This window comes from Drosophila ficusphila, unplaced genomic scaffold, assembly GCF_018152265.1.
Source record: "Drosophila ficusphila isolate 14025-0441.05 unplaced genomic scaffold, ASM1815226v1 contig_791, whole genome shotgun sequence".
Taxonomy (NCBI): domain Eukaryota; kingdom Metazoa; phylum Arthropoda; class Insecta; order Diptera; family Drosophilidae; genus Drosophila; species Drosophila ficusphila.
The window spans coordinates 22880024-22906708 of record NW_025064737.1 but is presented as its reverse complement, the minus strand read 5'-3'; the positions used below and the strand labels follow the sequence as shown (position 1 = coordinate 22906708).

The following is a 26685-nucleotide window of genomic DNA, read 5'->3' as shown; positions in this document are numbered from 1 at the left end:
ACAGAGAATGCTGGGTTATTTTCTGAATTATACACTTCGAGTTAGGAAATTTTTTTTATTCTTTTTGGGTTTAATGCGTATAACGAAATTTGCAGCTATCGATATAAAACCCGCTTTCCAGTGCTGTACAACCAAAACTGTTCCCGACCAAAATAATAACAAAAAACGCGGAATTCTCTTGCTTAAATTTACACAAAACACCGAGTAGCTTAAAATATTAAAAAGTATAGTAACATATACTCATTATGGAAGGTAGTGGCGTTGGTAAGCTGACGGAAGAATCTCTAAAACGTAAGGAGCGTCTTTTAAAACTCCGGGAACAAGCGCAGAATAAAGGAGGAGACCCTTCCGAATCCATCGAAAAATTACCAAAGTCAGTAATTACTCTATTTTTTTTTTTTAACCGCTTTTAACTTGCCACTTTCTATTTACAGGCCAGTGTTCCGCAGCTATAAGCCCCAAAATGAAAACACTGTTGGCGAAGTTCTTGCCCAGGAACCCACGGGAAACATTGAATCCGCTGTGGGCGATCAAATAAATCTGCTTCAGCAGCCCATGGTAATCGACGAGATTGACATCAGCAATCTGGCACCTCGTAAGCCCGATTGGGACCTTAAGCGGGATGCCAGCAAGAAGTTGGAGCGATTAGAACGACGTACCCAAAAGGCCATTGCAGAGCTCATCCGAGAACGACTGAAACTGAACCAAATCGAGGACATCAGTCAGGCGGTAAATGTGGCCACAGCCCATGCAGGTGAAAGCGTACAGGAGGATTATGACTAGAGCCAGACAATAAAACTAACTTTAATATATTGAACAAAACGAGAAATGCACTAACACTAAGCTAAGTTAATGGCGATTTTCCTTGCCAGTGGGTATGGATAATCGATCTTTGAGGATTAGGATCTCTGGAATTAAAAAGTATAAGTGGGAAATTGGAAATATGGTTTAATATGTTACACACGTTTGGAATACTTCTGCTCCAGACTCTGGGCAAAGTTTCGCATAGATTGCAATTGCTGGGGAATTTCCTCCCTTAGCTTTTCAATGGTTATTCGAGCCTGGCGCAGTTCATCTTCACGCAGGGATAGAAGGCTTTCCTTGGCTTGAACGGCTTTCTCCTGCTGAAGAGCCACCTCTGTCCGCCATGCAATGGTTTTTTTGTGGTTAAGTAGCTCCTGGCTCTGCTTAAGGATAATCTGATTCGCCTTTGATATCTCCTCAGAAGCTATTTCTAAGGCTTGGCGTTTGGTGTGTAGGATTTTCTTTTCGGCCTCCAGTTCTGCAGTTAGGTTAGCCTATAAAGGAAAAAAGCATTGTCCATGTAGTTATTAGATAAGTTTCCTTCTTTTAAACATACCTTTTCCTTGTTTCCCTTTTGTATATGCTCCTGCAGCTCGGCCGTGTGCTGCTTCATGTCGTCGATTTTGTATTCAAGTTTACGTTCCTGCTTCTTAGCATTCGCCAAATCTGCGTAGAGTTTGTCGTTCTGCTCCTTCAAGGTGCACACGCGAGATTTACAGCAGGATAGTTCCTCTGCCAGAGTTTGACATTGATTTTCAGCCTGCTCCAAGGCTATTCTTATATCGTTTTTCTCTAAAGTAGCCTTTTCTATTTGCGCCTGGAGACCAGTTATCGCTCTGCGATTCCTCTCCGTTTCACTACTGCGTTGTTCATTCATCTTGGCCAGTTTTTCCTGGAATTGTTGTATCTCTGCACTTTTTTTTTCTTCCAGGATTCGAGTATTTTCAGCTAAAGCTTCTCTTAGACTGCTGTTCTCCACCCCCATTCTTTCTATTTTGGAGCTTTGTGAATTCATTTCCACCTGCATTTGCTGTATACTCTGCTCCAGTATGAATTGCTTTTTGCGGGAGTCATCGAGCATGATATTTATGTAGAAAAGAACAGTGTTCAAGGGAGCAGAACGACAAGGCAGGCTCAGGTGGACAAGGTTTTTAAAGGATCTTATTTCTACGAATTGTAAATGATAGTCGAGGGTTTCTCTACCAGACGAAAGGTTTAGATCCCTTGCAGACAAGTGTAGCTCAAGCTTACCAGTCTGGCAGTCCTTCAACATTCGCACTACATTGTCCATAAACCCAGAGAACGTTACATTCAGCGACTGATCCTGTTTAAGTTCATGAAAGGAGGCGCTATCCACTGTCGTAATGTACATTCTCCGTTGGTCGGATTTCTCGGTTAACCGGAGTTGCTTTTGGGCAAATATAACACACATATGATAACATTCAAATGAATTCCGATAAGATGGACTCACCAGCAGTTCCTTGAAGTCCATCCTCTCAGCGTACAGTATACAAGCCCGCTTATTGGATCGCGTCATGTCGCCATTGAAGCTTACCATCATCTCTACGCTTGGAAGTATGTTTACCACGTTCTTGCTGTAGTCCATATTGGCAGAGTAGCTATCTTTGCTTTCCGGAGGCCACATTTGGGTTCTGGCGGTTGTTATACAGAGTTTTTAAATATTTAAATTGTAAACAAAAGATATGTTGATGGCTTGGGTCTATCGATACCGATTTCAGTTAGGGATGTGTAGCCCTAACCTTTGGTCACACCTGCTGACAGCCATACTATCGATTGTGTCATCGATGGTTGGACAGCTCTAAAAAGAAGACAAGCGAAAACTTATAGAGAAAAATAAATACATGTCTACTGTACGTAAGAGTTTAAGATGCTGTCGTCGCCGGATGGTCGAAAGTAATCCGGAGTAATGCTAGCTTTATCCATGCAGACCGCCAAGGTGTTTGTCGGCAGCCTGCCGCGCTGCAAGCCGGACGAACTCCGACGACTGTTCTCAAATTATGGATCGGTTGTAGAATGCGATGTGATGAACCGCTGTGCTTTTGTCCACCTGGAAAACACAGACATGGCGGATGCGGCCATAGCTGCCCTTAATGGCACCGTCTTTAAGGGCCAGCCCATCGTGGTGGAAGCGGGCAGGCCGAAGTATGGTCCGGGTAATGGTAACCGAGGGCCTGCGGGCTCTGGAGACAACCCTATACGCCGGGTTACAGAGGGTGAGCCACTATTTTTCTCGAGAATGCATAGTCTATAGCTAAAACCGTTTCTTCTTAGGTCCCAGTGGCAGTTCGGACAAAAGACCTACGGAATCTGGTAACAACTTCAAGCGAAACTTCCGTGAAGAAGCCGGTGGCAGATATTCCAATGAAGGCGGTGGTTCTAGGGGACCAAACGCCACCAACAATAAATTTGGACCCGCCAGGAACGAGTCCAACTACAGACAGCGAAGTGCTCCTTACTCCAAAGGACCACAACAAAATAATGAATCTTCCAATCAAGGTCAAGGATTTAGGAACAAATTTGCCACCGGGGGCAAGTTTGGAGGGAACGAAGGTAACGGAGGACGCTTTGGCAACAATCGGTTTCAGCAGCGGGATAACAACGGATTACAAACTGGCAGGAGGAATTTCAAGAACAGTCCTAATAGCGGATTTGGAGGAGGAGGCAGTAATAGTGACTTTCACGGTGGAAGTTCCGGAGGAGGTGGAGCTTTGAGTCAAAGAGGCGGCGGCGGGGGAGCAGGTTCTAACCATGTGCGACAGGATCGACGTGGCTTTGCCCTGCCAGTGGAGCATCAACAGCAGCAAATGGGTTTTGGACGCTTTGGGAATGGACCCATGAGTTCTGGCAGTCGTGGAACCAATGGGTAAATTATTTATGAGTTCTTTAAAAGCAAATAATATTTTTTATTTTATTAGAGGGAATTCACAAGGGGGACGTGGTTTCTTTAACGGTGGTGGCTTTAATGCCAGACGTGACAGCAGCCACGAATCAAACAGTCAACAAGGAGGCGGAGGTCCATTTAAACGGGGAGGAGCAAGAGGCAAGAACAACAATCAGAACGGCATGAATGCATATCACTCGGAGTTTCCACCTCTGGGCAGCGGAGGTGGAGCGCCAGGCCAAAGAAACCGGCAAGTGAAACCTTATCCTTACCATCTTATTAACCTCAAATAATTAATCTATCCTTTCAGCTTTAGCGGACCTAGACCCGGACCAAATATGGGCAGCAATAGAAGATTTTAAGCCAGTGCAATGCCACAGTTTGTTTGCCAGTCCCCACGTGTACTCCAATTAATATTGTAATAGCCGAATTTTGTTTTCCATTGTTTCGCGCGCTGAATCTTTTAGTTAAGCCGACTATTTTTTTTAATTTGTCCTATAGCCGTAATCTTAAGACCAACATCAACAGTATATTTGTTATTTGTAGTTAAGATTGTTTCAATATTTATGCAATACTTAAATAATCATATTACTTGTGTGCAACTAGATACGACGAGTCAATCAATACAATCATAAATATCATATCGAGTTTTACTTTGAAGCTGCCCGCCAAAATATAACTGTTGCGATTCAGGGTTGCTTGGGCCGACTATCGTTATCGGTCAAAAACAAAGCTTTGGGCGATGTTATCAAACTTGTCCCCAAAATTTATAAACAAGGAAATCTGACGACTGTTTAAACTTCAGTTTCCCAGGTGTGTATATATGCAAACGACGCACGACCAGATCACCAGTTATACGGTTGAGGTAAGGGATTGCTAACCCCGAATTAGTCGTACACCGTAACCTGTAATTCGCATGCTGACATATGTTTTCTCGCAGTCGCTGTGGGTCACTTGTAACAAGTTTGACTCTGAAAATGTGGAACTACCTCCGCCAGCGCTGCTTGGTCGTGCTCTCCGTGATCTGTGTGTTATCTTTCGGTTTGGCTAATGCCCTGCATGGTTATGCTAATGTTGAAGGTCGACAAGCAGATACCTTGGCCACATTGCCAGGCCAACTAAAGTTTGTGCATGTGGTAAGAGTTTCGCTTTTCTTTGTGTGTGGAGCCCTAGTTTTATCAGCTATGCTTCTGCAGATATATCGCCACGGCGACAGAACACCAGTGGATCCATATCCCAAGGATCCCTGGGGTGACAGGAAGTACTGGTCGACCGGCTGGGGACAGTTGACCAATGTAAGTAGCATATCAAGAATAAAATCCTTGGCTTTACCGAAATTTATATTCAAAGCTGGGCAAGCAAGAGCACTACGAACTGGGGAAATGGCTAAGGAACCGATATCAGATTATCCTCCCCTCTCAATATTCCAACGAGGACATCTTTGTCCAGTCCACTGATGTGGATCGCACTCTAATGAGTGCCCAGGCTAACTTGGCTGGACTCTACGAACCAGAAGGTGAAGACATTTGGAATTCCGAGATAAAATGGCAGCCAATACCCATTCATACAATGCCCGAGAAGGAGGATCCCATCCTGGCCGCCAAGGCTCCCTGTCCTGCCTACGATTACGAGTTAGCCTCTTTGGAATCCTCACCCGAGTTCAAGGCAATGACCGCAAAGCACCGTGAACTCTTTGCTTACTTGAGCGAAAAAAGCGGACGCACTGTGAAGACCTTTGTGGATGCCCAGTATTTAAATAACACCTTGTTTATTGAAAGTCTATACAACATGACACTGCCGCAATGGACTCAAAAAGTATTCGGCGGAGAGGAGCTCACTTACTTAGCTAATTTCGCTTTTGCCATAAGCTCTTACACGCGAAAGCTGGCAAGACTCAAGGCCGGTCCTTTGCTGAAGGATATTTTCCAGCGTATTCAAGAAAAATCCTCCGGACACTTGAGTCCAGATCGTTCAATGTGGGTTTATAGTGCGCATGATACCACTATAGCAAGTGTTTTAAATGCTTTGAAACTATTTGAGGTAAGATTTCGAAGTCCTTTGTAATTGGCAATCGTTAACCTTATTATACAGCTGCATAGTCCTCCCTACACGGCGTGTATTTTGATGGAAACGCGTGTGGATGAGAACAACTCACCGCTTGTTTCCATTTTCTACAAAAACACCACTGCGGAGCCTCTTCCATTGGACATACCAGGTTGTGGACCCTCTTGCCCGCTTAAAAAGCTTGTCAACCTGTATCAGGATGTTCTACCTGTGGATTGGGAACGTGAATGCAAGCGCTCTACTATGATGATGACTTATGAAGAGGCCAACCTCGGAACGGCGACGGGTGAGTCAATGGTTATTCTTATTTTAAACGAATTATAGCAAATTCCATTTATCAGGTATTCTCATTTTAATCGTTATTGCGCTGCTACTCACAAGCTATGGCCTCATGATCTACTATCGTCGTCGCAACTACAAGTTGTACACCTCATACTCTCAAATGGCCTAAACGGATATCTACTTAATTATGAATTTAGAGCAATGCCAGCTCTTCAATTGCCAAAGTGAATTGGTTTTCTTAGTGAATCCTATGTTGCTCTTGATTGAAACGGCCAGTTTCTCAGACCGTTATTGTTAATTCTGGATAAAACTTATTTAAAATGTGCATGTCACACACAGTCTGTTGCTATTGATTAATTATTTTAGCTTAAGTTTGTGCATTTAATAACACAAAAGTTTATTAGCATTTAAATGGAATGATAACGAGATTTGTTGTTGTTCAGTGAAAGATATGAAATACAAAGACTGTGAATAGCGATCTTGAAGTTGCATACATATATACATAACATATTTATACACATATACATTTTTATGAAATTATCTTGTATGAGAAATTTATTGTATTAAAATCGCTCAAATCAAGGAAGTGTTTTTGTATGTTTGTGGAAGGTGGGCTTCATTGGTTTGGCCACTGATAAAAAATTGTGATTGAATGGTAATATTGCGCTATTATTAAAAGGTAGTTAGTGGTTCACGCAAAACTGAAATTCTTATCAAAAGTTGAGTATTTAATTAATTAAGTTCAAGATAAGGTAATCAATTGGTTTTGCAAGTATATCGGTTAGGTAGGAATCACGGAAGTCAACGGCAATAATACTTAAATATTGACAATATTCGATTCGAATTGTTACATGTTTCAAAGGTGTTCAAGGTGAAAAAGTCAAAGAGGGTGTACATTTAAAAGTAAATATGGGTTTCTGATAGTTTTTTAAATAATCATTGCCGTAAAAACATGAATACCCATTAAATTCATGTTTTTACGGCTTTTTATAACCTAATTTGTGTTGAGTCGACAGTCAGTTTGGTTAGTTTGTGGACTTTGCATGCCCTACCTGAAAGACAGCTGTGTAAATGTCTGGTTTTTTCCCGACCGAGCAAATAGACTTCAAATGTGTATTATACTAGATTTGTTTATTCCGCATAAGCGATTTGCTTGCACTTAATTATGGTTAGAAATAGATATAGTTAGGGTTACAGTAAGAATGTTTTTTAAAGTCTATATACAACGTTGGCTGAGAGCGGCGATATAATGTAGAACCTGTTTGCGGCGATGCGCCTGACTGACTGACTAAGATTGAAAAATGGACAGAATGGAGGAGTGTGTGGAAAGATAAAGCACCACCCCAGATCGGCTGGCTTATCTGTAGGCCTTGTCGTCCGAGTATATGATATAGGGCTGATGCTGGTGCGGATGCTGGTGCGTGAGGCTTTCGGCTCCATCGCCATTTCCGCCGGCTCCTCCGCCCGCTCCACTGAAGTACGACATGCGGGACATGGTCGAGTAGGCAGCCGCCGCCGCAGCAACCTGTTGCTGCTGCTGCTGTTGCTGCTGTCGCTGGGATAGATTCTGACTGGACTGATGGATGGAGGCCGCCTTGTGGGGCAGCGTTGCGTAGCTCGCTTGGTAAGGAGGCACTGCGTACAGGGCTGCTCCCGCTCCATTCTTGTAATTGTAGGCTGCATTATGGGCTCCCATTTGCATGCCAGCCGGAAGACCAATCATCGCTGCATTCTGCTGGTACTCGGCGTTGCTCATGCGCAGCCTTATGATGCAGATGATAATGATGAGTATGGCTATGAAGGCCACCACTCCTCCCACGATTCCTATGATCAGAGTATCGTCATTGCTAATGATCGGAGATTGTGCCTTCATCAGGGGAGCCTTGGTCTTAATCTTCTTCAGGCTAGGTGGCTGTGTGGGTTCCAGACTCCAGATAATCAGCGGTTCTTCGGTGGTGGAGCTGCTCCTGGTCACCAACTGACTGGATGTCTTAAGCATATGCGGCACTGAAGCAGTGGGTCTTGAGGTGGAGGAAGTCATTCTGCGGGCATCACAGGTCAGTTCATCATCCCCAACTTCAATAAGCTTTCGGTTGACCAGAAACGCAGGCGAAGCACAGGTCACATCCGGCATTCCCGAATTGGGAAGCCAACGCCGGAGGGCTCGAGCATTACAATCGCAGACTACAGGATTGCTTTCCAATCCTTTTAGCTGCAAACTCGCTCTGCGATCTTCCAGAGCATTCAGAAACTGTGGCACCAGCACTGTGATCTTGGATCCCTCCACATCCAGGTTGAGATGGGAGGATCGTGGCACCGGAAAGAGCAACGCTGGTGGCAGAGCACTTAAGGATGTGTTCCTTAACTGGACACTCAGGTCACTGCTCTTCAGTCCCGCCAAGGTTCCAGAAGATATGGACTTCAATCTCTCACCCCTGATTCCCAAACTCTTGAGACGAGGATGTTTTAGAGGCTGAATTTGCTCACTTCCTATGCTGGAGTCCTTAACTTCAATATCAAGAGTTTCCAAGCCAGGCAGAAGCTCCAAGATGCCCTGAAGATCCAGGTAGCCCAGCAAAGGAAGATCATAGGCCTCCAGGTTGATCAGATTGGGCAGTTGCCTAAAGGCATTCTTCTCAATCCTCGTGCACAGGGGCAGATGATTCAAACTCAAGGACCTCAGCATCTCCAGCTTACCAAAGTTGGATTGCGAAACGATTTCAAAGCTGTTATTGGACACATCCAGGGTTTGAAGCACCTGTAGTTGAGGCCAAGCACCGGATAGATCGTCTAGGGATTCCAGCTCATTGCTGGAGAGGTCTAAGGTTTCCAACAGAGTCACTCTTTGGAACACCTCTGGCCTAACATTCTTCAGTTTGTTGTGAGAGAGATTAAGGAACTGCAGGAAGGGTGTCTCCAGGAGATCCAACTGCTCAATACCCGTTCCCGCCAAACTGAGTTCCCTCACAGTTTTGGGCTCATTGAGTACATTGCGTACTGCCTTGGCACTCAATGGATTAAAGGAGAGGTCAATCCTTTTTATGTTCACCATTATGCTGTCATCTCCGGGTAATTCCTTGATCTTGTTATGACTCAGATCTACAGAAGACACAAAGAAGAACTGTCTCTGCAGGGCATTCAAGGGAGCATATTCAAAGCGATTGTGAGCCAGGTTGATATTCTCCAACATCTGTAGCTTTGAGCGCTCGAAGACTCCATCCGAAAGCTCTGACAACCGGTTGCCCTCAAGGTTGAGTTGCTCCAACCGCACTAAGCCCTCGAAAGTCCGCTCTCCAATGCGATCCAGATTGTTATGGGCCAGATCCAAAATCTGAAGTTGCGTGGAATTGTGGAAGGCCATTTCGCTGACCATATCCAATTGGTTATTGGCAACGAGGAGAACTCGAAGTCGCGGTAATCTTGCAAAGTCCAGTTCCTCAATGGTTTTCAGTTGATTATGAGAGAGGTCGATATGCTCGAGATATTGGAGGGAGGAAATAAGTTCCGCCGGAAAGAAGGAAAACTTATTGTTGGCCGCTCGAATCTCCCTTAATCTCGGATGAATCCTAAAGGATGAGGGGAACAGGTAGCTCAGTTGGTTATCTGAAATATCCAGTTCCTCAATTCCAGTACCCGTGTTAAAATATTCTCCCTTGAAGGCAGACAACTGATTTCCATGAAGATTCAGCTTTTTCAACTTCATCACATTCACAAAGGCACCGGTACGAATGGACCCAATGCGGTTGTTAGAAAGATCGATGGAGCTAATATTCCATAGATTCACAAAACTGCCATCCTGTAACTCCTGCAATTGATTGTCATTAAGGTAAATGTGCTTCAGGTCCTGCAATCCTGCCAGGAGGTCTCCACTTATTTGGCGAATATTACAGCGACTTAAATCGATGACTTGAAGGCGATCCAAAGGTTTGAGGAGAGCTCCATTCAGAGGAGTCAAATGATTTCCGCTCAGGTTGAGTGATTGCAGGTTCTCCAGCTCCTCAAAAATGTTAATGGGTAACTCGGTGAGCGTATTCCCACTCAGATCTAGACTTCTTAACTCGGGTAGAACCCAGGGCGCTCCTCCCAAACCCGTAAGTCTGTTTTGAGATAGCTTCAAGGCCATCAAAGTGCTCTCCAGCCCAGCAAAAGTATCCGCATTAATCAAAGCCAAGGAATTCCCAGAGAGATCCAAGGAGTTCAGACTGCTAAACATCTGGAAACTGTTGGGCGGTAATTCGCGAATAACGTTCCTGGATAATGACAGAGTGGTTACATCTCCAGCTTGAATCGATCCAAGGATCTCTGCAGAAAGAGCAGCCACTCTATTGTAGTCCAGCTGAAGTGATGTCAATTGGGGTAGACGACCCAGGGCACTTCCGGGCACCAAAAGAATATTATTATCCTTGATAATAAGGGTTTGCAGGCTGTCCAACCCCTCTAAGGCATCATCTTCGATCTGCAAAACAAGTATTGGTACCCATTTAATTTTGAGCTGGTCTAATGTGGAATATGATATGACTTACTGTTCTCAATGAGTTCAAACTCAGATCCAGGTACTTGAGAGCACCCATCTCCCGGAAAGTTCCTGGTGTTATACTGGTTATGCTGTTGCGACTAATATCCAGACTTTCTAAGGCCCTCACCACTTGCATGTGGGTGTAGTCCAATTGCTGAGGGAAAATACATTATGAAATAACTGGAATGAATTTTTTGTACGAAAACTCACTAACCTGTAACATATTTGAGGACAGATTAAGGTGCTTTACTCCGGGAACTGCTGCCATGGCCACCGTGGGAAACTGGTTGAAGAAGTTCTCAGATAAATCCAATTTTTGCAAAGACGGCAACTTCTCAAAAACGTCGCTGTTCAGATTACTAATCCGATTTCCAGCCAGTTTGATTTCCCGAATTTTCTGCAATCCCTTGAAGGCCTGACTGTCGATAATGCGAATAACATTGTGACGAAGATCGATAATCTCCAACTGACGTTGGGCGTTGAAAGAGTCCGGTAGGAGTGATCCTGTAACGGATAGGTATATATAAAGTAAAAATAAAGATTGATAACCACAACTTTTAGAGGTCTAACACTTAAGAATGTGGCTGTAGTTAATCAAGATCCGCGCCCAGAATTGCAAGTGTAATTAATGTACATTAAATACTTTCCCTTAGAGCCTGAAATAATTGTTTGTTTTACGATTACGACTTGTTGTTTTCATTCCAGTTGTTCCAGTTGCGGTTTCGATCAAACAGCCATACAAAAACATACATTCAATAGACTAATCCGACTTACCAATCTGGTTATGGCGCAGCGACAGGTGCCTCAGGGCACTGGGTCCATTTAGAGAATTTGTAGGTACTGTTGTTAAGCTATTGCGATCGATGTAGAACTCCTTCAGATCCATGCAGCCCTTTAAAAGGCCCTCCTCGATCAACTTGATCTTGTTTCCGGATAAATCCAAAAGGCGTAGGTTCTTCAGCACGTGCAATTCGGCAGTGGAAAAGATGGGATTTAGGTTGTCACCTAACAAATTGTTTGCCAAACGCAATTCGTTTAGTGAATCCTTCAGCCCATCAAATGCTTTCTCCGGAATTCTTCGGATCAGATTGTAAGATAGATCCAGCTCCTCAATAGTCAGTTTCAGTTGGCCAAATGTCTGTGGTGGGAGAAAATATCATTATAATTGTGTTAATCAATCGTAATAGAAAATAATGAGTATTATTAAGTGTCACTTTTATATCTTGAAAAGATATCAAAGTAAACAAACAAAAAATAATAAGAGAAAAACAAAAGCTGTTTAAAAGGCCAATCAGCTCAAAGATTATTTAATTAAAAATGTGTCAAATCAATAAGAAATAAGATCTGATTGGCCGCCATTTAAAAGCGTTTACTGTGCCTGTGAGATCATCGAAAAGTTTCGAAATCTCATTGTCTGTCTGTGGTTTATCTCAGCCAAATTGCGACACTCACCTGGGCGGGCAGCACCTGTTGGCCGCTGTGGCGTTGCGTATACGCCACGATGGGCGCTCCATAAGGCAGCTGCGGTGCATCGCCGTGGAAGACAACGCGATCGCAGTCCATGGCCACGGCTCCGAGTTGACCAGTCGCCGCAAACGGAACCACATTGCATCTGTAATTGTCGCCATACAGGTGATTACGGCGAAACAAAGCCAAATGAAATTGCAGTTTGCGGTAATTTTGTGATATTAAAATAATACCCGACTGACAGCGGAAATTCGCTGTCGCTTTTTTTCTGTTTTCTGTTTTTTCTGCACTGGCCACCGCCTGAATGCATGGCCATTACTCACCTGCACGGCAATCGCAGGGCGGGACTGAGCTCCGGACAGGGGCGCCAGGCGGAAATTCGGTGGGCCAAGTGGGAGGTGCAGATCAAGAGAACCAGCAGAAAACGCCCCCCGTTTGTCAGTTGTTTCCACGCTTCCATTTCGCTGTAATCGAAGAATGGCGGCGTTATTATTATTGTCTTTTTCTGGCCCGATCAGTTTGGTATGGCTGGGTGAAACTCGTTTCGAGAGGAGATCTGCTGGCCATCCGTATTCCGTATCGTATCGTATTTGGTCATTTCCCCATTATCGCCGCGTTCGCTTAGAACATTTGATTTGCATACCGATGTCTCCGTCTATTTCGGTCCAAGCCGCATTTTTGAGACCAACAACAATGGTCGACACCAAGGTTTGATCGAAAGAACGAAGGCTATAATCAAGCTAGCTGGCCAACAAAGAGCATGAAGTTAGGCTGCCAACGAGTGGTATGAGTAATTTGGTAATGCTGACATATTAGAGGCATTTGTTGCCGATTCATCAGTCTAACTATCAACTCGCTTTTGGTATGTTTGAAATCTCTTGAATTTGTTAGGAATATGACAGCTATATGCTAAAATTAACTCTACAATAAGGTAGCTCGCATAATATAAGAATAGCTGTTCTTTAATTAGCAAACATTTCAGTTTATGCTTGAAAAGTAGGCGTTAATTCATTGAACTTACAGTAAAACTTTTTTAGTAAAACCTTTTTGTTCCGTTTTAACGCTTTTGTGCTAAATAGCATTTGCACCAATGATTTTATTTTTAAAAGTAACATTTTCAGATATTAAACACTGCCTTTATAAACTCTTTTATTAACCAAAAAGCGACTATGTAACCGATATAAAAGCCGTCTTCTGCAGCGCATGAGCGATTCGTTGAGCCACGATCTTTTCTGGCTCTGGCACTTTGGACCTGGATTCTTAGTTCTCACTCTCACAGCATTAGCTGTACCGTTATTGGCAGTACGGTCGGTGGTGGTTGGTTGTTGTTGTTGTTCTGTTGTTGTTGGCCGTGTTCATTGGTTACTGTTTGCTTTTTAATGCGCACTGACACCATAACAAGAAAAAATACTTTTATGTCTGGCCGTATTTCTATTTGCATTATTTTTGGTTTCGCGTTATTTGTGCTATTTACTCAGCGGTCCATGGGCAATCGCAGACGGTGTTTGGCCAGTCTTTTTCGCCCGTGTTTACCCAAAGATCGGCGATATGCACAGCAAGACAAACAAGCAAGTTAACGTATGTAAATTTATAGAGTCCATAAAACGAAAATAAAACGACCTAGGTTTCAAAATCTCCCTGAAAACGCTCTTTTGCTCATTGAAATGCATGGGCGATGTGCGATTCGATACCGCGGACAGCTTCAAGGTTGCATTGCCACACGGAATGGGTTCGAAATGGGAAATGGGATGGGATTCGATCCGATTGGATCCACTTCTTGTTTCACAGATACGGATACACGGATACAGATACAGGTACAGCAGATACGACAGGGGCAGATACACAGGTAAGAGATACAGGTCCACTCGCATTGCGTGTAAACGCTTTGATGGGAAATATGTTAATCACACATCTCGGTTTTTCTCCTCTCGTAACCTGTTTCATTATATTTTGATTTATACTCTTGGCTTACATTTTCTTTCTGATTTGGGCGCTGCTTGTAAATTGCACTTCAACCGTCGTTTTTTATATTTTTTTTTGTTTTTTGTGGCTTGGGAACCACCAAGTCGCGGGTCTTTTGTTTTTGTCGCTGGATTGCACAAGTTCGCGATGCCTTGTTTACGTTTGGTTTTTGCCTAGTTCTCTTTTGTTATACACAAAAAGAAAGCTCCGCTCGGGAAGAATGTTTTCCCAGAGAGATGGCCACTAGCGCACACACACTGGCGACCGATGAAAAATGCAGACAAACCACTAAGATCCGGGCTCCCAAGGCGGGGGGCGCTAGTAATTAAGCCGAGCCACCGCAACAACAAGTACGGCCTGTCTGCGCATGCGCAGCGGTAACAATTTCGCAGCGTTCGCGCCTGCGTTCTCCACCGCCGCCGGTTGAAAACGGTTTTGATCGAGTCGAGAAGGTCGTAGTGGGCCCGCTTCTTGCACTTCCGCTAAGTCCGCTCCATCTGAGCGCCGCAACACAACTGAAGCTGGTCGAAACCGAGCCGACTAGGCTTCGCTTTTGGGCCAAGCTCTCTGGATCCGCTCTGCAGGTGAAACTGGTTTGCCCCGATGCACGGAAAGAAATCAGATCAACACGCCAAGGTTTTTTATTCTACGAAGAAAGTATCTCAATAGTCTTCAGTAGCATAACAAGTGAATAATAATATGTTTCTATATGAAATTGTAAAATGATAAAAAAAATGGTCGGATATATACTAAATAAATAAATACATTTTACATTGACGGCTCTAGCATTTAGAAAACTATTTACAAGAAACCACCGATACTTTTGATAGGATTTTAAAATTTCTTACTTTAGCCTACCTTGAATCTTTAGATCTAAAACCAAAAAATTCTTTTCAAGAAAGACACATCCAAAAATTAGCTATGGCTTCAATTATAAATTATGCTTTTATTTTGATTTACAATCACTACTTGTTAAATGTATAGAAAATGCTTAGAAAACTCGAAATTTTCTCTGAAAAGAAAAGAGTCATTCATGATCCACCTTTCTTTCTCTGCATTCTCCGCGCGGATTTAAATGCCGCGGAGGTACTAAAAATGCGGGACCTGCCCCCGAGATGCAGATGCTCTCTTCTGTAAAGAGACAGCAACCCAGCTTCGTGAATGAGTTTACATTGTCCGAGTTTGTTTTCTTTTGTTGTTTGATGTTGTCTTCTTTTCTTTCTTTTTTTTTCTGGCGCTGGGTAAAAGTTTCGCTCGCTGTTCTTCGCCGAAAGTTGGGCTTCTGCTGGCCCTTGTCTTCTACCTGTTTTCGGGGTTTCTTCGATCTTCGCAGCCGATTGGCAAGTGCGCCAATTCAGCTAATGGGGTTAAGCCTTCAATAATGCCGCAACAAAGTGACAACCAACAAGAGTTACTTTCCTCCTCGCAAATTGTTTGGCGTGGCAACTAATTACCCGCACAATCGGAGAGAAGCGCAGATGAATGGCGGTTATGAAGATCTTCGAGACACGCACCAGCCATTAGCCAGGTTATTCACACCAGACGGGTGTGAGTACAAGTTCGAGTACGACTATGAGTACGACTATGAGTCTACGACTATGAGTATGAGTACAAGTACAAGTCAAGTCCGACTCCAAGTCCAAGTCCCAATCGAAAAGCAGGGGCTGGCACAAGTATGTGGTTATAATTTTTATGTTTAGGCATGCATGTTAACATTAACATCTCAGTGGGCCGCAATTTCTTTTCTTTCTCGCGAGCCATATACTTTCCATTTTCATGAGCAAGTGCTCCACAAATGGCAGTCAGATAAAGCACACATAACATAATCATGAAAACCGAGCCAGAAACAATGAGTGGCACACTCGAAACAAAAAAGGCATCAGAACTTGAGGCAAGCAGAAAGCGAAACTAAAATTTTGCTGTGTAAGTAAATGTACTTATAGTGAGAAATATTGTAATAAATAATAGGAAATGGTAAACTACATTCTTATTTTAAAATGAAAGAGGTTTTAAAATCAAGAAATAAACTGCTGCTTTACTGGGTTTAAATGCTTTAAATTGGTTCAAAAACGTAAGGGCTAGGTTTTGGCGATAATTACTGTTATCTTTATATTTCTAATACACTTTAGATTTTTTCTGAGTGCATCCGCTACCGCAGCAGCCCTGACGTGACGCATGCCATGTCTAACCATATAAATCAAATCGTTCAGCTGATAAATTGTGTCTAAGCTCAACACTTGACTGGCTCCGGCTTCGTCTGCAATCTCGGGTAAATGTTTTGTGAAAACGGCGGTCCACACACTCCTTACTCCACACCCATCGGCGGATCCGCAGAAGAGACATCGCTCCTAATAAAAAACGGCCTCTGGCCCAGTTAGAGCCGCACTCCCGATTGTTGCTTCAATCTGCATAAATGCAAAGTATGAAAAATGAATCAAGTCCAAAGGTTTCGGCTCAGGAAGACACTGAAAAGAATTTTGAAATCTAAGCGATTACAAAAATGTTTACTCTTCTCACGTAAACTATAGTCTAGTAGTGAATAGTATAAATTATTTAAAATTCCAAAAAATGCCTTTAATATTTTTTTTGAGTAAATGTATATGTTGTTTTTACTGGAAATTTTTCTTATATTGTAATGGCGTTCGTCTACGTCTATATTTCATCACAATGTAGACCAACAGATGCAATCTTGACTTCGGCCCACAAATCCGATAATGATATTCATGGAGCTTAATTAACCTCACTTAATTGCCGGGCGTTGTGTCCTCTGGGATCTCTTCTCATTCATATGCAAATATAAACGCAAATCCTAATTTAATCCTGCCCCAACGACTTTCTCATTATGATTTCGGCATGTTGCCGATGAAGAAATGGATTGTCAACTCAATGCGTGCTAAATGTATGTACTTTTCAATTCCAATAAAGATTAATGTCTTTGTATAAAGGTCATAAATTATTGCTTAGATCCGACACACACTCACGTGGATTAAATGACCCACTGGGGAGGGCCGAGCTAACCGAGTGAGCTTCATTGGCGGACCCGAACCTAATCAATTATAGATCCCGCCCTGCCCCCCCGATAACGGAATGGAATGTCAACATAACAAGGCCAGCGTCCTTGCGGCGGACTCCTTTCTCATTCCAATCCTCGAGTCATTCTCCTTTTCCTGTTGCGGTTGCCTTTGCCGTTTAGTGTCATTTTATTGGTAGTGCGGTTAATGCCAGAGGCGTAGCGAATGGGGGAAGAAAAATTAAGTTCATCCCTCCAAAAAAAAAAAAAACATATAGTAGAACAAGACCTCTATTTGAATTATATTCGAGAGTAAAACTAAGAATTAGAATAATGCAACTTTCGATTCGATTGTTGGGAAAGTTAGTTTTATCTTTTCACTATGATATTATTGTTTTGTACGCCCATGTCAGATGCCCTCGGCCTTTTGCATAGCTCGTCCATCACAATGTTGTTTAAGGAGAAGTAGACAGCCAAGTGGGATTAAGCCCCTTTTCCGGATTTTTATTTTGATAAATTATTTAAACGCACAACTTGTGGCATTCGGGCGGTTATTGTTGCCGTCGGCCCCATATTTAATGCCAGACTTTGTTGGTTGAGGACGCGTCAGGATAGTCGGCTGTAGGCCGGACAGGATATTCAATCAAATTAGACGGCAAGTGACAGCAAACACAATCATGAGCGCGGCCAGCTCGGCTTATTGATCGAGGGCCATCAAAGGGCTCACTTTTAGCCGGAATTGAGTTCACTGCATTCAGTTTAATGCCAGTGTTTATTCAACTCGCTGTCATTTCCATCAAAATGTATTTTCTGGCACTCTATGCAAATAGGCAGCGAAATAAAACGTTCGTTCTGGAAACCAGTTTTATGATACCTGTGCAAAGGCAAAGCCCATTTATGAAATTACATTTATTTCAATTGCATTTCGGGGCAAATTTGATCCGGTATTCAAGCTGCCATGCCTCGTAAACTGAGTTAAGCCCCTGCTGCCGCTGACACCTCGCATAAAAATTCACAAAGTCGATGGTTAAGCTATTTCGGGACGCACACTTTGGCCGCCGGCAATCGACTTTACGGCCGAGTTGTTTTAGCCAAAAAGTTTTTGCAGTAACGAGCTTTCCCGGCCTGCCACATCGAGCATACGCCAAGGTGGCCCGTGCAGGCCGAAGGCTCCTGCCTTTTGAGAGCTGCGAAGAAGTCAAAGCCCACACGCACGCACCGGTGCAGTGCCGGTGAAGCCGTTAACGGCAAACGAGTCAGAGATTACGGGCAATCAAGTGTGTTAATTGCACCATAATTGGTCAGACAGGCAGTCAATAACAGCAGAGGCATCAACAACAACAACAACAACCACTGCATATGCTGCAACAATCCTGCACGCCAAGAAATTGTAGAGTTCAACATCACTTGCAATTTAAACATGCTCAAACTATTTGATAGTAAGCAATGATATTTAAATTACAATGAGGTCTTTTTACCTATAGATTTTTCTTTAAATTGAGTAATCCCTACAATCAATTCACACTCAAATATATTTTTCTCCCCTTCTCTTTGATAAGTAAGAATGTTATTATCCCCTAATCCCAAACAATTAGCATATTTCCCCCTGTGCAACAGGGAGCTGTTCACAGTTGCGTGATTAATTCAGTTGCTTTAATGACGGATGCATACACAATCCAAGCCCCATCACAAAGGCAAAGGCACTCATCCTCAGCCGCTTGTCAGGTAAAGTGCTCAGGTGCCATTGAGCCCACCTATCGCACAGCACACAAATCACACACAGGCATTGCATTTGCACCTCATTTAAATTGCAAATGGCTTTAAACAGGACATTGGGGTGTAAGTTAACTGGGGAAATGTAACCGGCTTAAGTGTGGAAATGTGGCTGGCAAATATTTAAACCAATTTCGCGTCAAGTTTGCCCAGCCCAACCACATTTATCTCTTTCGCGGGTTGCGCTTTTCGCGCAAAGGGATCGCTTCAAAATAAATAAATTAAAAAGCGAAAATCCCGAAAATATAAAAGCAAACAACTAGCCCAGGACCGATAGGCAGGTATGCCGCCGCGGCGACTGGAAAAGGGTTTTCTGATTAGAGACTGGAGATCTGGGGAAAGCGGAGCCAAGTCAAGCCGGAAACTCGAAAATTTCCGAGGCGGTTCCGTGCGCCGTATTCGCAACAGTCAATTAAAACTTTTTGTGCTGTTCAACAAACGAAAACGCAAACCACAAACAAAGGCCAAATTAGTGGAAACGAGAAGAGGTGTCTGCCAGCCGCCCGGCAACCACCCAACCAACACTCGTCCTTGCCATCCTTTTCAGGGTTTCTGGGATGCACTTAACAAAAAAAATAGCTTGCTTGCCTTAAATCTGCAATATTGGTTAAGCAATAATGTAAATCAAATAAACTGAATAAGTACAAACATTTAGATAAATAAAATCACCATGAATTTCTGGCTTTGTTAATTCTTCGTATAAATTTTGGCATGGACTAGGATCATGTTTCTTTCTCTGTAACTGAGTGGGAGTGAGGCTGGAGCTTTTCTCCCCTTTGGCTGGCATGCTTGAGTTGAGTGATTTGATTTGGGGCCGCTCTGTGTGCGCCAATGAATACGTAAAATGTAAAACTTTTCGCACGCGCATTTTATTTAATTTAAATGCAATTAAACCGTTTAATTTCAAAGCAAAGCAAAGCAGACCCACTGGCTAAGTTAGAGCGGCAATTCCATTGGGCCACAAAGAACAGTTCCTGTGGGTATTAATTTTTTTCCAGGAATTTGGTGGGCTGTCAAACTAGCACACCCATGTCATACATCAAGGAAAATGCGACTGGCACACACCTCAAGAACACATTAGGAATACTCGCCTGGTTCGGATTTCATTGCAATTTACTGGCAAACGTGAGTCGCGCCATTGGATATCCATTCCAAGAAGCGACCCACTTCGCATCCCGATAATTGAAATACTATATAGCATCGAAGTGGTCCACCCTAGCAGGTAAGCAAGGTCGCGGCCCGGCTGGCGATAATGTATTGACTTTAGGCCCCCGAAAATCCCTGCGACAGGGAACCCAGAAATTTGCATATTTAATGCCCGGGGAACATTTTTCATATTCTTTTTTTTACCCATATCTGAAATCAAGCAATGCAAACAAACTTCTCCCAGGAAAAGGCAACAAGCCGAAGTTAAAGTACACCCACACGCCATTGGGTATCGGAGACCCAATAACAAACACCCACGAACACACAGGCTGACATATTGGATGATGTCTTCATCTGCCGTCGAGTGGGCTTAAATTTCTAGTCAACTCAATTTTTCCTGTGCCCCTCCAACGAGGTGTGAAATTGAAAATCGTATCCTTGTTGCATACTAAACCTCCTGTACATTTATTATAATTATAAAAGCGGCTTGGCGCTCGCCAAAAAGGTTAACTAAATTAAAGACCTTGGTGCCTGTACACACATTTAAAATAATAATTATATTGTGGGATAACTTGCCTACATCAATAATAATTACAAAGGATATTGAGGCCCAATTAAGGATGTTAAATTGTCCGAAAAGCCTAAGGTGACCGAAATAAATTTTCTTCAATTGAGAGCTATGATACTATATACCTATATACTACAATAATTGATTCTGGTATTATTGCCGTATTTAAAGGCGAACAATGGAGAGTATAAATTGTGCTTTCACCTGATGTCATTAAGTTAACTCTCCAAACAATATTCCTTTGTAATTTGCATCTGGAGCACTTTGTGATGTGAAATCAATTAAAATTTATTGACTAATGGCCATAAATACCTGCCATAAAATACACAAATAGTCGTGCCAAAAGGTGCGCAATATATTGAACACAGAGAACCATACATATTCATGGCTGTGCGTCTGTGTATTATGTAAATTTCGCAGATTTGACGTGGCATAAATTAGCGAATATTCTGCGGCTTACAACCGCATAATTGAATTCATAATGGAGTCAATGGCAATACAAATTAGTCGGCTGAATTGCCAAAGGACGGAAGTCATAATAGTCCATCTAAGCGGAAGTTCATGGCGATAGCCTTTGAAATTAAAACTAATTTCGAAAGTTCTTAGGCTCTTGGGCGTTGTCTGCTGCCGAGTCCTTCAAATAAGTATGCAAATGAAGTAAAAAGTGCTCTAAATTGCGCCAGGCGCGCTCATGAATATGCAACAGTGGTTTTCAATAAATGCTCCCGAATGCCCTCGAAAAAAGCCGCCCATTATCACGACTTTAAGACAACACTCACTTTGCCGGCAAAAACAACTTCTTTAAGTGGCCCAATCCGGTGATGATATACTCGTTTTGCTTCAAATAACAGGTGGTGCACCTGAAAAATTAACTACAAAGAACGATTTTTAAACAAAACAAGTTATTCCTTATAAAAAATATATTCTGTGATTTTTAAAGTAAATAATCTATATTAATTTAATATATTAAAGTTCTTAAATATGTATACAGGTTTAAGTATAAGTTGATAGCATTTTATCTTAGAATACTTTCCAATAAGCCACGTATCGAAACATCCTTTTAAAGTATCGTTCGATTTCGTTGGGTGTGTGGACCCGACACCCGGTGGCCCACAAGGACCAACGAAATTAACTTGTGAGTGACTTTTGACATGGCTGCCGCCGCCGATAAGTAGGCAAGTCTTCGTTTCGTCAGCATTCCTGCTCGGAATTCCACCCTGGATGTCGGTGCCGAAGGGAAAACAATTTTGAGAAGATGGTGCTGGCGGTGGAGCTGGAGATCCTTTATGGCAACACATGTGGATGAAACACTTACATAACTTTCGCCCGAGGTAGTCGAGTCGTCACCTGTCGATGGCGTGACATGTGCAAATCTGTGAGCGGTGTTTGACAACTTGTGAAAACAAATACAATTTGTTGAAATGAAGCGGGCGAGGAGTAAACAACTTTTATGAACAGCTCTTTAAGGCTCCGGATGCGCGTTCAAGTCCGCAGGAATGCTCTTTGATAAACGAGTTTGTCCTTTAACGATGGGGATGGATGGGATGCGTTAACAGAGTTGATAAAAAAAAAACATACCATTTGGATGAGATAAATATGTATAATATGTATAGAATATTAAAGTAACTAAATTGCCTAGATTTTAATATTTATGAAATTTATAAACAAACAAAAAGTATTTTTTCAATAAATAAAATATGTTTGAAACACTTGAAGCTTAAAGCTTAAAACTTTATATTGGTGAATTAATAATATATATTTTTTGGGGGTTCTGTTATATTATTAAGATAAATATAAATAGGCCAACCTGATTCAAGATAGCTAGATTTATCTCCAAGGAGCTGAGTGAACAACTCCGACCGACTGATTGCAGATAGAAAGTGGGCAGTGTCTGAAGTCGACGACTTCGTTGACCAAAGAATGCGGCCGACATTAATAAGCATAAATTCTGTCTGCGGCAATCTCTGTGAGTAGATGCCTAACTGGCCGCGAAAAATTACATTAGCAGCACAAAGGAAGGGGACAAAAGAATTCCGGGAAACGGGGAATCGGGGAAGCAGATGCGGCACATTTGAAGCATATTAATTTAATATGGCGCGTCGTCTGCGCCCGGGGCCAAAATAGAACTCACAACTCTATGCTCATTTGCCTCCGATTGTGTGAACATTTGCACAATGTGCCACGTCTAAGGATTCTGGCCAAGAGCCTGTACTCTAGGCCGAGATAAGGTCTCTTACCAATTTCAGACTGGAGTGATTCGGGAGCAGCTTACAGACGGGTTAAGAGCTTCTCAGGGGCCAATGGTGTTAATTAGACAACGGTCTACACCTTTATCTATGGAATTAAATTAAAGAGCCCTGGCATTAAGTACTTTGCAACAAATATAAACACTTTAATAAAATATGAGCGAACGAATATTGCGAAATTTTTACGACACAAATTTTGTGAAAGTAAAAGTCATAAAGGTTAAGTGAATTAGTTTCTTCACTTTCAAAGCGAATAAAAACACAACATTTTTTTGTGTTAACCACATAGCCCATTATCTGGCGAAGAGTATGATAACTTCATCTAAAGTTTGCTTATGTTTTTTCTAGGCTGTCGCCCTTGCCTGTGCGGCAATTATGTTAAATTATTCCGAGTTGAATTACCATATTGTCGGGATTGAGCTCGACTGCCGTGGAAGCCCTGTAGCTCCGGCTTGGTAGGCATCCCCAAGCAGGATCGTTACAAAATGGGAGCATTTCGAGCCGGGGAAAATATGCTCAAGGACTGCCATGCCCTCAGATGGCAGACTTCATCGTTTTTTTCGCCATCTACGCTTCTGTGAGATGTGGCGTAATTTGTTCAATATTATCCCTTTAAATTCCTGGCCTCTCTCCCTTTTTTTTTCCTCCCAGAGAATTTCGCTTGACAGGCAAATTGCTCGGCTCACTTGTTATTAAGGAGGAGGCACATACCCCGATACTTTTTTCCATCCTTTTTTCCGAGGTTATGGCCGGGGCTATATGAAATCCGGTTGGCCCACATTCACGCTCAACTTAATTTGGCCATTCCGGGATGGTTGCTTCATTACGGGACCCAGTAAATAAATACAAACTCTTAATTTTTCTGTACTTCGATGGCGATGCCGAGAAGTTTGTCCACAAGTTGCTGGATATTCTTTCAAGCAAGGATGCGAACAAACAAAGGCAGCAAAATTATGTGGCTTTCCAAGGAGAAAAGCGCCGTCGTCAACAATTTCCATCTGGCTCCGGCGAATTAAACTGTAATAAATCTGTCTGTCCGCACGTTGAAGGCGATGATGTCGCTTTAAAGGACATTTTGTAGGTTTAGGAAAATGTGTCACTAGCGGAAGGAAGTCCTTTTCCCCGGTAGCGTACGCCCCGCCAAGTTTTACTTATTTTTCCTGGCATCTCGAAGCCCTTGGGCATCCTCGTCGGTGGGGCTTCTAAGCCACGGACAAGGACAAAGTTTTTATTGCCGGCCAATTGGATCTTGTCTTTGCTCCAGGACTTCGAACAGGACTCCCAGTCCCAGTCCGACTAGAAACGCTCACATCCCCAGAGTATTGTCACCATTGTGGTTACAAGTTGTATTTTTATTGAAAAGCTGATTTTCATGGGGCACAAATATTTGTCTGAGCATTCCAAAACTACCCTCAGTTTAAACCCGGCCACGAGCGATTTAAAGTCCCAAAATACTTACTCGTTCTTCTGCTGGCACTCCATGGAAATAAAATATAAAATGGGTCAAGTGGTGAGTTAAGTGCGCCCAGCAGTTAAATTAAATTATAGTCTAAACAAGGACTAATAAAAAAGAAAGCCAAAAGGGTACATTTCAGCTTAACTGTTGTGGTAAACAAACTTTAGTTGGTTTTGGGATTACCTTTGAGCACGAATCTCTTTACCAGATTACATGCACCGTAGTGAGGGACTTTCACACAAGTCGGAGGCACAAATGGTTCCTCCTTCTCGGCACACAATCTAAACTCAAATCAAAGTTTTTCGCAACAATAAGTCTATTGCTGGCGCTATTTTGCATGTACAGAGAGCCTTGAGTAACAGCAACTATGCGTGACTAAGGTAAGTAGCAATCTTTACATAGGATATTTATAGTTAACACCTTTTAAAACATACCGAAGATAGCAATGAAAAGATTGCATCATCAACAGAATTGTAAAACATTCCTAAGATAACTTGCACATTTTGGATCTTCCCTTTCACCAATCTGCTGATAAATGTAAAGTGAATATCAATATTTCAGTAAATCTGGCGATTTTAGAAAATCCGCTTATTGAAGCTCAACTGTTGTATTGTTAGCCTTCTGTCTCTCAAATTCCCATTCCAATTGGACTCTTGACGAACTGTTGTTTCGCATTCCGAAACTTTGCACTTCAATTTGTGAACATGCATGCAAATAACGAGCGCCAGTCTGGAGGTGTCCTTCCCCCCGGGATTACACTTGGAAAACTTTGTTTCTGGCGAACATGAAGTTGACATAAACTTTGACTACAGGTGTTGCCTGGCACACAACAAAAAAAGTACTCATGATTTAATCTCATTAAAAGTGTGCCTAACTTTACCAAAGCAATATGACTTCCTGTTCCTGAAATAAAGTTCTTTCAGTTTTGTTTGCAACGTTATATTTGTATTTAAATTAAACTTATTGGATATATGTAATAATATCAAGAAAAACTTTTTGCAGTGCAGTCCCAGTTGCCAACCATTCGGGCTGAAGCCAATTCGCATTGATTCGGCGGGCTCGCACATGGGCCTTGGGATGTTGATTAGATGCTTAGCTGGCGGGGTCCTTGATAAATGGCGGCAGTTTAAAGTCGACTGCGTCTGGCACTTGTATGATTTAAGAGTTCAAAGTTCAATTGCCAAGGACTGGGAGCGAACGTCCAGCGGAGCAACAAGTAAAAGCGCTTTTCCACCGGATGACAGTCCCAACACAGCCAGACGCATAATTAACATTGATTCCAGGAATCGAATTTGCGAAGGAAAATTCATCGGTTCGTGTCCTACACTAGATAAAACTTCTAAGTAACATGTTAAAAATTTAAGTGCTAAAAACATATTTCTATAATTTATTGTACATTTTTACAGGAAATAGATTTTGAATGCCTATACTCACCCACAAATAATATGAAATAACAAAAAAAAAGCTTTAAACAATTTCATCCACTTTTCTTGGCTTCTATTCAATTTTGTTTTTGAGTGTGATTACCAACAAACTTCTGAGTGCCGATTCGAAGGACTCGTTTGTGCAGAGAGATTCTGAAAAATGGACTACCTAGATGGCGATACCTTCATATTTCATCGGATCCCGCGCACACATGCAAGTGAAAAAGTTTGGGCCCAATCTGCTCCGGATTTTCCACGTTTCGTTCTTGATTTGCTGCTCTTTCGTGGGTTTTCCTCCTTTTCGGGCAGCTGTCTAATGTAGCCGAAGAAAAACAAAGAAGGCGGCTCTCTGTGCTTTATGGAGATTTAACTTGCCCTAATGAAGCAGTGTCAGAAAAAAGCCAACGAAAAAGAAAACGGGTCCCTGCGAGTCGCATATTTTAATAAAGTTTTGGCTTTATGAAACTTATGTTTGCATTTTGTTGCCCATAAATTTTGAGCGGGCCCTCATCCTCCCGCCTTGAAACCTGTTCGGTGACTTCGCCAAGTGACACCTGAGCCCAATGAAATTTTATGGCACGACCTTGGTTGGCGAAGGCACTTTTTCAGGTTTCGCAACTGAAAGTATGCAAAGCATTTTGCGAATTCTTTTCCCTTTTCCACGGACTTGTGGCTGGCTTTTTTTCGCAATGGCAAAGGGTAATTGGGAAAATGTGGCAGCCTAAGTGGGAATTAAAACAAACCGAATGTTTCACATAGCCCGGGCGAAATTAAATTTCAAAGCCGCTCTCGTCGTCCGACAGACTCCTGTGTGCTGACCATTTTGATGGTCATTCGCGGCATTCACTAATTGCCGGGAAATACTCATGCATGAATTGGCACCACAGAGGTGGCGGGGCAGCATGGGGCGTGGATATTAGAACGCATATTTCATGGGGCAGTCACCGAACCGATCGAAAATTACACAAACTGTGGGTAGCCTGAAATTGCGAAACGTAATTATGTTCCACGCAGATAGAATAATAACCATGTTAAAAGTCAATCTAAAGGGTTGGATGAGAAAAC

General features: G+C 42.6%; 5 protein-coding genes across 8 annotated transcripts; 3 read left to right on the top strand and 2 right to left on the bottom strand.

Moving 5' to 3' along the window:
* The first annotated feature begins 20 nt into the window (after positions 1-20).
* On the top strand, positions 21-935 carry LOC108088420 (coiled-coil domain-containing protein 12). Its single transcript, XM_017186182.2, has 2 exons — positions 21-373; positions 435-935. Exons 1-2 carry the CDS (start codon positions 246-248, stop codon positions 781-783), a joined length of 477 nt encoding a protein of 158 aa, XP_017041671.1. The 5' UTR covers positions 21-245; the 3' UTR covers positions 784-935.
* On the bottom strand, positions 774-2548 carry LOC108088416 (spindle assembly abnormal protein 6 homolog). Its single transcript, XM_017186175.1, has 4 exons — positions 2276-2548; positions 1361-2212; positions 965-1298; positions 774-908 (listed from the first exon to the last, which is right to left on the bottom strand). Exons 1-4 carry the CDS (start codon positions 2447-2449, stop codon positions 850-852), a joined length of 1419 nt encoding a protein of 472 aa, XP_017041664.1. The 5' UTR covers positions 2450-2548; the 3' UTR covers positions 774-849.
* A 48-nt stretch (positions 2549-2596) lies between these two features.
* LOC108088419 (heterogeneous nuclear ribonucleoprotein 87F) lies at positions 2597-4313 on the top strand. 2 transcript variants are annotated; one of them, XM_017186181.2, is made up of 5 exons: positions 2597-2675; positions 2753-3038; positions 3097-3688; positions 3741-3956; positions 4017-4313. In XM_017186181.2, exons 1-5 carry the CDS (start codon positions 2667-2669, stop codon positions 4066-4068), a joined length of 1155 nt encoding a protein of 384 aa, XP_017041670.1. In that variant the 5' UTR covers positions 2597-2666; the 3' UTR covers positions 4069-4313. The 2 variants fall into 2 exon arrangements, with proteins under 2 accessions (XP_017041670.1, XP_017041669.1); XM_017186180.2 differs by having other exon boundaries at positions 2615-3038.
* Positions 4314-4414: 101 nt separating this feature from the next.
* On the top strand, positions 4415-6634 carry LOC108088417 (prostatic acid phosphatase). 3 transcript variants are annotated; one of them, XM_017186178.2, is made up of 6 exons: positions 4415-4519; positions 4647-4842; positions 4903-5001; positions 5057-5746; positions 5798-6056; positions 6112-6634. In XM_017186178.2, the coding sequence occupies exons 2-6, from the start codon at positions 4684-4686 to the stop codon at positions 6219-6221; spliced, it is 1317 nt and encodes a 438-aa protein (XP_017041667.1). In that variant the 5' UTR covers positions 4415-4519; positions 4647-4683; the 3' UTR covers positions 6222-6634. The 3 variants fall into 3 exon arrangements, with proteins under 3 accessions (XP_017041667.1, XP_017041666.1, XP_017041665.1); XM_017186177.2 differs by having other exon boundaries at positions 4426-4571; XM_017186176.1 differs by lacking the exon at positions 4415-4519 and having other exon boundaries at positions 4633-4842.
* Positions 6635-7162: 528 nt separating this feature from the next.
* LOC108088530 (chaoptin) lies at positions 7163-14499 on the bottom strand. Its single transcript, XM_017186373.2, has 7 exons — positions 14008-14499; positions 12359-12499; positions 12021-12180; positions 11343-11706; positions 10783-11072; positions 10576-10722; positions 7163-10508 (listed from the first exon to the last, which is right to left on the bottom strand). Exons 2-7 carry the CDS (start codon positions 12493-12495, stop codon positions 7410-7412), a joined length of 4197 nt encoding a protein of 1398 aa, XP_017041862.1. The 5' UTR covers positions 12496-12499; positions 14008-14499; the 3' UTR covers positions 7163-7409.
* Positions 14500-26685: the final 12186 nt, after the last annotated feature.